At 36.0% G+C, this 14,017-nt stretch overlaps 1 protein-coding gene across 2 annotated transcripts; it reads right to left on the bottom strand.

Moving 5' to 3' along the window:
* Positions 1-572: 572 nt before the first annotated feature.
* On the bottom strand, positions 573-10,941 carry LOC142614492 (2-dehydro-3-deoxyphosphooctonate aldolase). 2 transcript variants are annotated; one of them, XM_075787012.1, is made up of 16 exons: positions 10,674-10,941; positions 9,862-10,130; positions 9,701-9,761; positions 9,441-9,538; positions 8,477-8,573; positions 7,388-7,453; positions 6,946-7,005; positions 6,747-6,821; positions 6,551-6,635; positions 6,103-6,161; positions 4,569-4,613; positions 3,871-3,969; positions 3,485-3,532; positions 3,321-3,368; positions 1,028-1,105; positions 573-829 (listed from the first exon to the last, which is right to left on the bottom strand). In XM_075787012.1, the coding sequence occupies exons 3-15, from the start codon at positions 9,734-9,736 to the stop codon at positions 1,049-1,051; spliced, it is 873 nt and encodes a 290-aa protein (XP_075643127.1). In that variant the 5' UTR covers positions 9,737-9,761; positions 9,862-10,130; positions 10,674-10,941; the 3' UTR covers positions 573-829; positions 1,028-1,048. The 2 variants fall into 2 exon arrangements, with proteins under 2 accessions (XP_075643127.1, XP_075643126.1); XM_075787011.1 differs by lacking the exon at positions 10,674-10,941 and having other exon boundaries at positions 3,871-4,029; positions 9,862-9,989.
* Between the last annotated feature and the right edge of the window lie 3,076 nt (positions 10,942-14,017).

Genomic DNA, 14,017 nt, shown 5'->3' with positions numbered 1-14,017 from the left:
AATGCTTTGTATATAGCATTCAACTGTATGGCATGAAACTTATAAATGAAAATTTCAATCTACCGAAAGAAAAATTGGCATCTAAATATAATAAGAGACAATCAATGTCTAAAGTTTATAACAAGGCATCAATGATGCCTATTATTTGCATAGCCAACATCAAACAAATCGATGATGCCTATTATTAGCCAACAATAATTCTGCATTTTGATAAATCTACTGCAAAGTACATTTTGTAGATAATTGTGAGCATAATCAAAATAATTTTTTTTCTAGCAAAACTGTAGATAAACCAATTACTCTTATACTATCTAAAATCAAGTTTTTTCTAGCATAATCAAATTTTGAATTTCATATCAAGAAGATTTGTCTTAGAATGGTGGACAAGCATAATTTAATTACTTCTCGTATTGACTTTGGCAGTAAAAACCAAAACCAAAAGCAACAACAACAACCAAGCTTTAGGGTCTGTTTGGAATCCACTTATTTTGCTGAAACTAAAAAATTCTTGCTAAAAATACTGTAGATAAATGTAAAAGTTAGCTGAAATAGTACAGTGGGACCCATAAATAGTACCAAAAAATACAGTATGACTCATGAATAGTAGCAAAAATAAACTAAATAGTAAAATAAGTTGGTAAAAATAATTTTTGCCAAACGGACACTTATTAGTCTCAAAATTTTGGGGTCAGCTATGAATTCTCAACATACTAGTTAGGGCCACATATATAGAGATAATTTCTCACAAGAAGCGGCCAAGAAACTCCATACTCCATATTTTCTAGTTCATGCTTGTTCTGGTTCTAAATTCCAAATCTTGAAGAGAGATCTGACAAATTGGAATGACTAAATCAAATTCAACTTACAACCGAATGGTTTTTATGAAGGTCTGTAAAGTATAAACACTTTTCTGTTTTGTAGTATCTTAAAGGTAAAGACATTATCCCAAACAAAGACATTTTCAGTCAATTACAGAAACCAAGAAACCTTAAAAAAAAAAGAAAAAAAAGAAGACTTGCTTGCTTACCCTTGAGAGAAGCCAATCTTCCTAATCACGGAATGGCGTGAGATCAATGTTCAAATGTTGCTTCCCCTTGCTTACTCTCTAAGAGATATCAACATAGAACATACAAGTCAATATAGAGTTTTGGCCTTTCGATCTAGTAAATAATTTTAATACACAATAAGTCAACCAAATTCTTGTTAATTTCATTTGGAATGTGAAGAATTCAATAAGATTGTATAAACCATCAATGTTACAAGAGACATCGGTTGGATCCCTTTCAATATTTGAGCTTGTACACTTCCTTGGTGCAAAAAAATGAAGAGCATTTAAATTTTCTATAAAAATTTTCATGTTGAAGACAGAAAATCAAACAAAAGTTTACATCCATTTTGAAGATCACTGGAAACATTCAAGTCACAAAACAAAACGCAGACAGCCACCAACTTAGACACACCCACCAACTCACACACACACAAATAAGAAACATAAATGGAGACTATGCTTATGTAGCAACAATGATGAGACAATTGGAGACCAACAAAACAAAATAATGAGGCCATTAATTTATAAACTGGACCACGTATGGAAGTTATAAAAGACAATTTTAAAATAACAAATAAGATTAATTTTACTCTTCTGGAAGTGATTGCTGGGCCACCAACTATCTGATGCTCAAGTGAAGAGTCCAGCAGAGAGAAGAAAGCAAATATGGATTAATAAAGAACCATGGAAGATTCAATCACAACTTGTACAAATTGAGAACCTTAGGTATCAACCAACACAACACAACAATAATTGAAATTTTCAGTTGAAAGCTATTTATGTTTCCCCCTTTCCTTTTCAAGGCTAACTTTGTTTCACGGTAGTCAAAGGCAAAAGGCGACCTTAAGGAGCCAAGGCCTGATGCTGATATCGAGTGAGGTGTGAGGCAACAAAAGGTGCTAGCCTGATTAAAGTGAGGCGCCTAACTCTAAATATAGTTATTATACATATAGAACTTAAAACATATGAACCTCATGTATTGAAATATTATAATCAAAGTATTTTTGAAATAGACGAAAGAAAAAAGGAATTTCTTTGATTTCAAAACAGGCTTAACGTGGTTTAGGCTCTATTAGTTATTCTAACAATAGGTTTTACAATAAGTTTCTGCAAATTAATTAATCCTACAATAGGTTTTGAAACAAGATTAAATAAATAATCTAATTACAGGTTTTACAACAAGCTTCTATGTATTAATTAAACTAGCAATAGGTTTTACAAAAAAGTTTCTGCAAATTAATTAATCCTACAATAGATTTTGAAACAAGATTAAATGAATAATCTAATTATAGGTTTTACAACAAGCTTCTATATATATAATAAAATAATTTTTTTTATAAAACATTTCAGGTTCTCGCCTTAGCGCCTTTTCTCATGGCTTAAGGCAGTCGCCTTACTCGTCTAGGCTCTAAAGGCAAGCACCCTTGCCTTTGAGCCTTAGAGACAACTTAGTTTAGAGCCTTTTTGAAGGTATGGAACTGTCTGGGGAGCAGGGCCAACTTGTATTCTTTGGTGCATTTAGAGAGAAAGAAATCAAGGGATATTTGAGGGGAAGGACATGTCTATACCAAATCTCAAGTTTCTTTTCTTGAAAACTCTCTTTGAATGGGCAACACACTCTTCAACCATGTCAATCTTTTCTCTGATGAAGTTTTTAGACTCTTTGCACTTGTATTGCTAATCTTTTAGCTTTCTTTTCTTTCTTTTGTTTCTTTCTATTTTTCAAATCTTTGTAGACTTCCTGTATACGCTATTCATTTTTAATAAATTACAATTACTTATCAAAAAAAAAAAAAATTTAGAGCCTTAGAGACGCCTTAGTGGCGCCTCGTCTTGCCTAAGAGCACGGCTCGCCTTTGACTACCATGCTTTGTTTTGCATTCAATTTACTGTCCTGTACCAGCCAACTCATTAATTTATATTGAAGTAGATATCAGAAAGGGAATAAGTTGAGAGGAATGGCTGCAGATAAAGAAAAGAAATAAGAAGGAAGAAAGAAAAAAGGAGCTGAGTGTACAATTTATTGCACTATCAGGCTAAAATGACAAAAAACAAAAAACAACAATAAATACTTGTAGTTCAACAACCACATGCCAGTATTTTGATAATGGGATCTACTTCAAATGAATCAGACCTGTCTGCCATGTCGTAGATCCCATGAATCAGACATGTCTGCCATGTCCATGGTATTGCTCAAGAGATGTTTACTTCTATGACACAAGAATTAACAGATATGTGACCTCTCATATCAAGAAAGGGGAAACAAACTTACAGCAATTGCCACAAGCTCCTCCAGCAGTTCTTCCAAATTGCGCAGAGGCTATAGTAATAAATGAGCAGAAATGTTAAAGTTTCTCTATTACAAAGTAGCTTTAATAGGAATCAAACTCTGAGAAAATTGCCATGTATCTGGGAAAGCAAGACATAAAAACTCACCCATTGGGTGGGACCATCAACAGGTGCATTCAAAGGATCATCATGCACCTATGCACCCAAAAGAAGCTTTTAGAAACACAATATACGATCTAAGGAAAGATAATAACATAAAGGTTTTAAATATATACAGACCTTGGAGCTCACAACATTATCGGATTACAATATTAAAAGCTAAAATGGATAAGATTCCCATTTGTACACTCGTAACTAATAATAAAAACCACCAAAAATTTTACAGATGACAAGTCCTATGTTCCATTGTACCTATGTAACTTATATTTATAATCCTCATCTACTTTAATTTTCAGTAACCCCAAGCATGGTATAAGTATATTATTCCTAAAAAGGCTGATACAAAAATGTTTGGATCCTGCAGATTACTGTACCTCCATGAAAATTCCATCAACTCCAACAGCAACTGCTGTCCTCGCAATGCATGGGATTAATTCGCGAACACCACCACTAGCAACACCTCCACCATCCAACTGAATGAAAAGGCAGAAGTTCAGCTCTCCACTAAGGTTAAAGGAATGATAAATTAAAATCTGCATGCTACAACAATTTGATAGTATTAAAACAAGTGGAAATTTCACGAAAGTAGAACAGGATAGAAACATGGCAACAAAAAACATTAAGGACAAGCACTCCAACTCAAGATTCTTTACAACAGGATACTCATTATCCAATACCACCTAATATATACTGCTAACAAATAATCGTTTTCATTTCAAAGGCAGGATGATATGAAGAGGAATGAATTTGACAAAGAAAAGACCCTAGAAACAAAGAGTGGAAGCGCAATAAACAAGATCAAGATAAAGATAAGCATAATGAAATGGTTCTTATTTTGTTATGTTGACAGTTGGAAGAAAACAAATTATGGATATTATGGGGGATTGCTGTTTGCAGCTGGTATTACTGATAATAGTTCAATTTTCATTGTAATCCTTTTGGTGCTCGTGAAGTAGCACTCCAAATAATGAAAATTTTATTTTCCCAAAACTATTTCATTTGTTTTTTACGCAAATAAAAAACTGTAGAAAAACTTTCTAGATTTGAAACAAAAATTTTAAGACTATTGAACCTTTTTCCCAGCAGGCTGTTGTAACGCATGTGTGACATCAGCTACCTGCAGTGAAACATGCAAATCAGAAAATAGTATGTAGATGAAGGCAGCATTAGCCTATATCACCTTGAGTATTGAGATTAAAAAGGATTACGAAGGTACTAAGCATGCAATTGAAGCTTAATCAGAGGAAAAAAATGAAGAAAAAAAAAAAAGTTCTTTGAAAAAATGTAGAGGTGGCAGTTAGCGGTCACTTTAAACCATTGCTTAAATGTCAACTTGTTAAATGCCTACCCTTGTGTCAAACCAAATTTTGTTTCTCTTGCCACAAAACATGTGCACTCACACACAATCTCCACTTTTACAAAGCATAAGCCCTCCTAGAATCCCTCGTTCCCCTCATTTATACTTTGTTTTATATTATCCACAGATTGACCTGTTTTGCCATAATTACCTCCGTATTCAGCTCATTTAGTTTGAATGCTACATGAAGAACATAAGCCAGACGAACGAATAGGAAGACCTAGGATGAACAAGATCAACATAATTTATTCTGCCTTCTATAGGAACTGGACTTCAGAATTGACTGATTTCATTTAAAAGAGTTATTCAACAGATACTGAGTAAAATAAGGTGTAGCTTTCAGCGTGTTTGGTTTAAAAGATTACCAGGAATGACTTAAATATCACAAAAAGAATAAATTTGTGCACATGTTGATTAAAATGCCTTTGGTTGTTGAAAAATACCAAATTATATCCAAGAAAAATGTAATGAATTGGTCTACTTGCGTGTGCTTTTGTGCTTGTTATCATGCGCCATACGAACCTTGAAGACCTCAAAAGACCATGATAATGAGGTCGGAATCTAATGCTGTCAGACCTTGTAATTTCTACTTTAACACTTCATCTTATTAATAATAACAAGAAATTATATAAATAAAAAATAGCTTGCTTACTTAGTTCTTGCATTAAAAATCTAATCAGAGATAAACATCAGATTTGGAGAAAAAGAGTTTAAAAGTTTAGAAAAAAAGAAAAAAGATAAAAAGAGCCCTTTCCTTGAAGCTTTCGAACGCCTGAAAGAAGAATATATCCAAGTTTTGGAGACCTATCTCATGTGCTTCTGGAAATAGTAGAGATGTGGCATCTTACAATCTTTAAGAGCATATGCTAGTCGAAGATAGCACCCAGTGGTATTGTTTACAGTATGATTTCATGGTTTTCTTTGTTTATTGAGTTCCAAAAGGATTACTTACCAATTTTTGTATTCATGAATGGACCAGCACATTTCATGAAATACCTAGTTTTTTCTTTTCCTTTATGTTTTAAGCCTTTTGTTGTTTAGGGTTGTGTGCTGCTTAAGAATGCCACAACAGATTATTGTAACTTTGGGGGATGCTCTCATTCCATAACATTTCCTGCTTTAATGAACTTATTCCCAAAAGAAAGTCACAATATATATTATCCTTTATTTGAAAAAAAAAGAGATGATTACTTAAATTACATAACATCACAATAAGAGAAGCCTAAAGTAAAATGAACAGTTGACTTACAACAGGAGAATTGGCTTCTCTCATCCATTCAAAATTGCGTGGATCAACAATCAAATCATCTAGATGCCAAAGCAAAAATACAGTGTCAATCAAACTAAACAACGAAAATATCAGCAATGCAACCATGTTTGTTATCCCTATATACTCAAATCAATGACTAAATAATGCAAAACTAGAGTCAATTCATGAAAATTTAAGGCAAGAAAGGGGGAGGGGACTTGTACAAAATGAGATTTCGCTTTTAAATTGAGCATCATAGGTAGTGGGACTAGCACAAAGGCATTACCAAATGCCAATATGGATACATAGATGGCATTGTGGCTCAACTAAATTCCATATATCGTTGTTATGTTGCATCTTATCTTATACTAACTGAAAGGGCTTGTAAAGTTAAAGTCAAACAGAGATTATCAAAGAGAAAGACAAAAAATTGTGTTTTATAACTTACTATAGCCAAACATAGTTCCTCTCTCACAAACCATCACATTTGGATTTCCAGCCAATCTAATTTTCTCTGCAGAATTTACCATGACCTGCAAATGTGAACATTTATTAATTAGCAGAATTCCCATAACAATACATATCTAGCCTTCAGCTAAAATATGTCAACAGAGATTCTGACTTATTGGAAAAATATCACTCACAGAAGGAGCACAGAACTGGCCTTTCTTAATATTGACAATTTTCCCCGTCTTGGCTGCCGCAACTAGAAGATCTGTCTGTCATTGTAAGAGGTCACAAATGAACTAAAATGAGTGGCATGCCATATCCTACAAGCTTAAGTCATCAAAATTCCTCATCATGGAAGGACAAGGTTCCAAATGAGAAAAATATTGACTTAACCTGACGACATAAAAATGCTGGAATCTGAATAATATCTGCTACTCTTCCAACTGCTTCACACTGGCAAAATAAGAGAAAAACAAATGTTGGAAATGATTCATCATATGTTGAACACCAATTCCAGATTTTCTTAGCTTTTATATTAGTAGCAGCATTCATATATCAAAAACATTACAGATAACAAAACAAGAAGTACTAAAAATTAAAAAAGAACATTAAGCACATGAATCGGGCCAAATTGTGATTTAATATCTCATGTTATAAGAGTGTGTGCAGAGGCAACAGGGCACCACGCCACCAGCCACATGACAAGATCCATCTAGGAACAGGTAAACCAAGAACAGAAATGCCAGAACAAAGAGTATTTCCTGACATATATATATACACGGGCACTTAAAACAAGCACATTTACTTATCTTTTGAAAGATTAAACAGATATTACCTGGATTGTTTCATGCACATCAGTCACTATAGGGATGTCATACGCCAATTTAACCTTCTCAAGGATCTGCAATCAAAAAGGACATGTGGAGTATGACTGGAAATTTTATTGGTCTAGATAAATAATTGTGCTTTGTGCATATGCATCAGTAAACATTGCACATAGTCTATTAATGAGAGAGAACACTAAATAACTTCTTTTTCTATAATTTTATTGACAAAAAGGGAAAGCTTATGTACAAAGGATGTTTACACAAACTAACCTAAAGAATCACATGAACAGAAATCAACTTCGCATAAGGTATACAGACACATGTAATAAACAATTTACCATGATGCCAACAAATGCTCATCCGAGCTGAAATTGAAATCTTACCAAATAATACTATTATATCTATTCCAAAAAAAAATTATGAATTTTATACATACATATAAGTATATGCGTATCCACGTATATTTGAATATATCAAGTTACAACAACTGTGACCTTAAAGTATATGTTGAGTATCTTAATTGGATATCAATAAGATCCAAACTATTTGAACATTAATGAGAAACTGCAAAACCTATAGCTGGCAATGCTGCATGTCTAAAATTATATAATTTTAATCCCATTAAAAATTTTATGACTTTGATGACTCTAATGTGATCTAAAGTTTTAACTTACTGCAACATTCATGGGTAACACAAACCCAAAAAAAAAAAAGGCATCCATGGATGACATGGTATAGGCTGCCACTTATAGTTTTCACTGTTATATGTAGATATAATTATTTTCTGGACATCTTTTATTTTTTTTGTCAACCCTAATTCAATACTCTAAGAAATTTTGAACATTTACTTAAGGTCAAGCAAAATATCTTCCAACAACAGAACAAGCCTTTGCAAACTACATAAACATTATGGTACGTGATTAATGTTTATCTCTGGTTTGATTTAGACTTTAGTCTGTTCAAAGACACTTATTTTAACATTTACAATGCAAAAAATAAAGTTTGAACTTTACACCGAAAACTTTAGACATCTAGCATCACCAATATTCAAAATCTCAATTAGACAATGGATTAGACAAAATAACATGAGCTAGCACCTTTAAGCCTTCAACCATTCCAGGACCCCGAAATGATTTTGAAGATGTTCTGTTAGCTTTGTCAAAGCTTGACTTGAAAACCAATGGCAACCCAACTCTACAAGATTAGAAAGAACAATCACTAACATGGGAAAAATCAACAATAGAACATTTCTAAATGCAAAAGCTGAAGAATTGAAATCCTATTTCCCTTTTCTTCTGATGAACAAAATACAGGGGCCCATGACTCAGTCCTCTAGCTACAATAATCATAATGATGGAGATGATATAAAGCAAAACCTATCTTCTTCAACCTCCTCTTTTTTTCAATTTAAATGAAGAAACATAATTTTTCAATTTAAATAAATAAACCCCAATTCCTCAACCTCTTTATTATTTTCATGTAAACAAAACAACCATCTTTCTTTCTTTCTTTCTTTCTTTTTTGTTCTTAATGCAAAATTTTGTAACCTCAATAAGAACTTCCAAATAAAAATCAATGTATAGCTGAGAGCTCTATCTCAAACAGAGCCTCCTTTACTTGTACGAACAAGTTGGATGGTAAGGTATTACGTTCAAGGCCCACCGGGTGCATGAGTAACTTACCAATAAAAATATCTCACCCCTCACCAATAATCACCACCACTGCTTCATTGCTCGAATCCAACCCTTTGAAATTAAATCACACCTTCCCAATTCAAGTTCCCCTTTTCATCTACTCTCTAACATCCATTAAATTTAGCAGAACCTTGAATTCTGCTAAATTCAGTGAAGAATAAGCATTTAACCAAATCACACCTATCATCCGATTGTACAACCACAAACCCATTTGAGGTTATTGCCAGTACTGTATTTAATGCTATAAAAGGCAATGAAAAAACCCAATCCCAATGCAGCAGTGGCTGCCTCAGGTCATGTTTGATGCAATAATTACAAAAGCATTACATAGATCCTAAGATAGAGAGAGGAAAAAAAAAAACCATACTTTGATGCAATAGTCTTAATGTGCTTAGCCATTCGAAAAATATGCTCCTCGGATTCAATCACATTGGGACCAGCCAACAAGAAAAATGGGTCAGCTGCCTGTTGAGAATATTAACACATACTTATCAAAAAAAAAAGAATATTAACACATTCACAAACACACATTAGATCATATATACATCCAAAATCCAAATGCCTAATGGCCCATGAATTACACAAATAGTTGAAGAAAGACGAAAACTTTTTGCAACAAATTCAAACCTTGAGCTGGTTAAAGAGCGGTGCTGATGATTCCATCTGGACCCAGATGACAATTTCAAATCTGCATGCAAGAATTTGGTTTCAAACTACATATTTTTGACACCCAACAAATAGAAAGAGGAAATGAATTAAGAAAAACCAAAAACAAAATTCCTACATACATTTTCTCAGCAACCAAACGAAAGATACGACTGGAAAAATGCGTTGAGTGACTGATTGGAAGTGTTTTATATTGTGAATGCTCTTAATGCTGTAAGTGCGTTTCATTCTTTGGGTAAATTTCATTAAGATACCCCCCCAAATTTTTGGCTAATACCAACTAGATCCAAAATATTTCAAAATTGAACAATTTGGTCCCTAACACCGTCTGTTTATCACGTTACTCATTTTCTCCAAATTTCTCTGACCTCTCTCTCTTCTCGAGTCTCTGCTAGGGATGGCAATTTAGATCCGTCCCGCGGATATCCGGTCCGGCCCGACCCTAATGGGTCGGATTTTACCCGGCCCGATAAAGAATAGGGTCGGGTATGGGTTTTAAAAAAAAACCCGAAGCGGGTTCGGGTCGGGTCCGGGTTTTATAAAAAAATCCAAAACCCGACCCGAAACCAGCCCCGGATAAAAACCCGGTTATATTAAATTACTATACCCCCTCCTATATATAAACATATATATCATTGAGCATTTGAGATTTGTAACCTTAACTCCCTAAATGGCTTGAATGGGCTTGAATCTATTAAAAAAAATTTAATGAGCTTCAAATTTTTTTTTTTTTTTTGTTGGGCTAGATTTGGGCCCAAGAAGATAAACAGGGCCCGCGGGGCCCGTGGGGCCTAGCGGGACGGGTATGGGCCCCTGAAAAAAAACCCGATTAATAATCGGGCCGGGTTCGGGTTCCGGGTCTTGGCCCGCGGGTCGGGTCCGGATATGAAAAAACCCGGCCCGAACCCGACCCGTTGCCATTCCTAGTCTCTGCTCTCCTTTGACACACTCTTTAACTGTCATTCTCTCCTCTCTCAGGCAGCGTGGTTGTTGGTCGCCGGTGGTGGGGTCTGGTTTGCTGTGAGTTTTCGGTGGTGGTGGATTTGCTTTGGGGGGGTGATTGTGGGTTCTGATTTGTGGTGGGTTTTTTGGGTTGTGGCTGGTGGTGGTTTACGGTGCCTAAATTTCAAAGGACGTGTTAGTTACAGTTGCCTCTGTTAAGAATTTTCAGCTTGTTCACCAAAATGTTTCGGTGGCAGAACAAGCAAAAGTAATACTACAATGAGTCATTATCAAGCTAGTCTTCCCTGAAAGTTAATTGTAAATATTGATTTTAATGGAAGAGTTGTAGGGGCTTTACCTTCATCTTGCAGGTACTACTTGCAAAAATATTTACAGAAAGGCAATTGTATGACTATCCCCAAATATGTAACGTCAACACTTCCAGATAATGTTATTTTTTGAAATTGATTCATAAAAAAGTTACTTGTGCATTGATAGTATTTTTTTTTAAGGGTGAAAACTATCGATATTATCGCCAATGAGGGCTTGGCTCAGTTGGTAAGGCTTGAATGCTTCGTCCAATCCACTTAGGTTCGAATCTCACTACAAGCAAGAGTCTGTTGGTGGGTATTCACACGAGTTGGTTGAACGTGTCCAACTCTAACACCTTGCCCGGGGCTAGCGAACCCAACGAACCCCTATTTTTATTTACCAAAAAAAAAAAAAACGATCAATCATATCAGACTGAAAAATAACAAGAATATTTGGAGGAATGGATTCTATTCAAATAGTAATAAAGTTGAGAAATCAATCGCATGCCTACTAAACTATGGGCTAACTTATTACCTTCTCTCCTAATATTAGAATAATATATAATTGAGTAAAAGAGTAGAAACACATCAAGGACTCTCCTCACGTAGGAGCTCTCTCTATCTCATGACTTAGCAAGATTACTCTCTCCCTTAGTTCTGCTAAGGGTCTGTCTTTTCCTTTTTTCCTTTATTCTCTTATTGGAACGTTCCTGTTACATTTTCTATGGCTGACAAAATGATCCATAGTCTGGAAAAGATGAAACTAACGTTGGATGAGGAGGAAGTGATAGCTATTTCAGATGAAGGTCGAAAGGAGGAAATAGACAGCTGCGCATAGAGTCTTATTGGGAAGTTTCTTACTTGCAAGTCTTTTAATAGGAAGGCGGCTCAAAGTACGTTGAGAAGAGCATGGGGTTTGGGAGATGGAGTTCAGATTGTGGAAGTGGGCTCCAACTTGTTCCAATTCAAGTTCAAGTCAAAGTTTAAATTGGATCGAGTGGTCAGAGGGGGCCCCTGGTCATTCAATAATCAAGTACTAATGCTACAGCGGTGGCAACTAAGGATGACGGCAGCCAATGTGAAATTTGACTCGGTGGCTTTATGGATTCAAATATGGGAGCCCCTTTTGATATGGTCTCTCCCAAAGTTGCTACGGAGATCGGCAAACGGATGGGGCAAGTAGTTGAAGTGGAAAAAAGAATGAGCCAGGATATGCAACACCTTTTCATGAGAGTCAAGGTAGCACTACCAACGTCTAAGCCTCTACGAAGAGGAGCGTTTCTTGACAATTCGGATGGCCAAAATACATAGGTGCATTTTAAGTATGAAAGGTTGCCTATGTTCTGCCATTTTTGCAGAATAATGGGGCATGATCTCAAAAATTGTGCGCAGCATTATGCCTCAAGGAAGAACAGTGTGGAGAAGGCTTGTCAAATGGGGAATGGCTGAAGGCAATCGGGGGGCAGTTTCGATCCCATCCAAAGGAAACACCAACAAACTTTAAGCAAACAAATGACGAAACAGTGAGTCAAGGACCCGGTGGTTAGGGAGTGGCGGTGGTGGTGGTTGGTGAGAAGCACACAGTGACGTCGACGGAAAGGAAGAGTCACGCAAACAACGACAACATAAAACAAGGAAGCACTGAAAGTGAGGAGAATGTTCCTGTAACTGATGGAGTGATTGATGGAGCAATTATGGGGATTTAGAAACCGTTATCTTCGGTCATGAATCCAACTAGACCAATTTCAAATTTAACTCAAACTCCAACTATCACACCCACTGTTCATGTGGAAGGCATTTTAACCAAACCACATGTTGATTATGTGAGTGACAATGACCAAGTTGGGCTTCAGGACTCTAAACATAAGCCCACTTGGAAAAGAATTATTAGGATGGATGGTGGGCCGAGAGGAGATAATAGAGATGAAGGTTTACATGTACTGGGAAAGAGGAGTTTACAATCCCAGGAAGCCGCAAGCGATGATGACGTTGAAAACATGGAGAAAAAGAAAAGCAAGACTCAACATGATACTCAGATTTCTGAAATGGCGGGGGTGTCAAAACATCCTTGCCGAGCACAATGAGACTGTTAGCCTGGAACTGTTAAGGGCTTGGGAACCCTTAGACAGTTCACAGTCTTCATAAACTAGTGAAGGATCAAGCTCCCACGGTGTGTTTTTTGATGGAGACACACCTAGATAAAGATGGTTTTGATATTCATTGTAAAGAATTACTGTTCCAAAACAAACTCATAGTAAAGAAGCCAAACTCGAGGGGTGGGTTGGCTTTGTTGAGGAAGTCACAGGTTTCTTTGGAGGTGATTAACTTCATAGACAATCACATTCTAGCAAGAGTGGTGGAGGAGGATGGTTTTGAATGGACGCTGACCTGCTTCTACAGATGGCCTAATGCATGCCAAAAACACAAATCATGGGCTTTGTTATCCTACTTGTCTTCATTTGCTCAAGGACCATGGTGTTGTATTGGCGACTTCAATGCCATATTACATTCGACAAAAAAACAGAGCAAGTTTCCTCCCCCTTTCAAACAGATGGATGATTTTCGAATGGTGTTGGAATCTTGCAAGTTAGTTGACTTGGGTTTTATTGGCTACCCATACACATGGAATAATAAAAGGCCAGGGGCAGCCAATACCAAGCAGAGGCTAGACAGAGCAGTGGCTAATGATGGGTGGAGGGAGAAGTTCCAAGCAAGCACAGTAACTCATCTATTTTCCCATGCTTCGGATCACTGTCCATTGGTATTACAAACCAAATCTGATTGGAGAGTGCACAACAGAGGGCTGCGAGCTTTCAAGTTTGAAGAGTCATGGTTAATGTGGGGTGACTGTGAGAAGATGGTACTTGAATCATGGAATAAGGAGGAGAGTGCATAATCAGGTATAAACAATATTAAGGAAAGGATTAGGAATTGTGGATCCGAACTGTTAGCTTAGGGTTCTTCAAGGACTCATCCCAATGCAGAGGCAATCAAGAAACTCTAAAAATGGGTGGAAGAACTAAGC

This window comes from Castanea sativa, chromosome 11, assembly GCF_040712315.1.
Source record: "Castanea sativa cultivar Marrone di Chiusa Pesio chromosome 11, ASM4071231v1".
Lineage (NCBI taxonomy): Eukaryota > Viridiplantae > Streptophyta > Magnoliopsida > Fagales > Fagaceae > Castanea > Castanea sativa.
The sequence above is the reverse complement of the archived record's forward strand: the minus strand, read 5'-3'. Positions and strand labels throughout refer to the sequence as shown.

Coding starts and splice junctions, on each gene's coding strand:
- LOC142614492 (XM_075787011.1), bottom strand. CDS start 9,736: ATGGAATCATCAGCACCGCTCTTTAACCAGCTCAAG. Junction 6,636..6,746: donor GCCAGTTCTGTGCTCCTTCT/GTGAGTGATATT, acceptor TCACATTTGCAG/GTCATGGTAAATTCTGCAGA. Junction 4,030..4,568: donor AACAGCCTGCTGGGAAAAAG/GTTCAATAGTCT, acceptor TGTAGCATGCAG/ATTTTAATTTATCATTCCTT.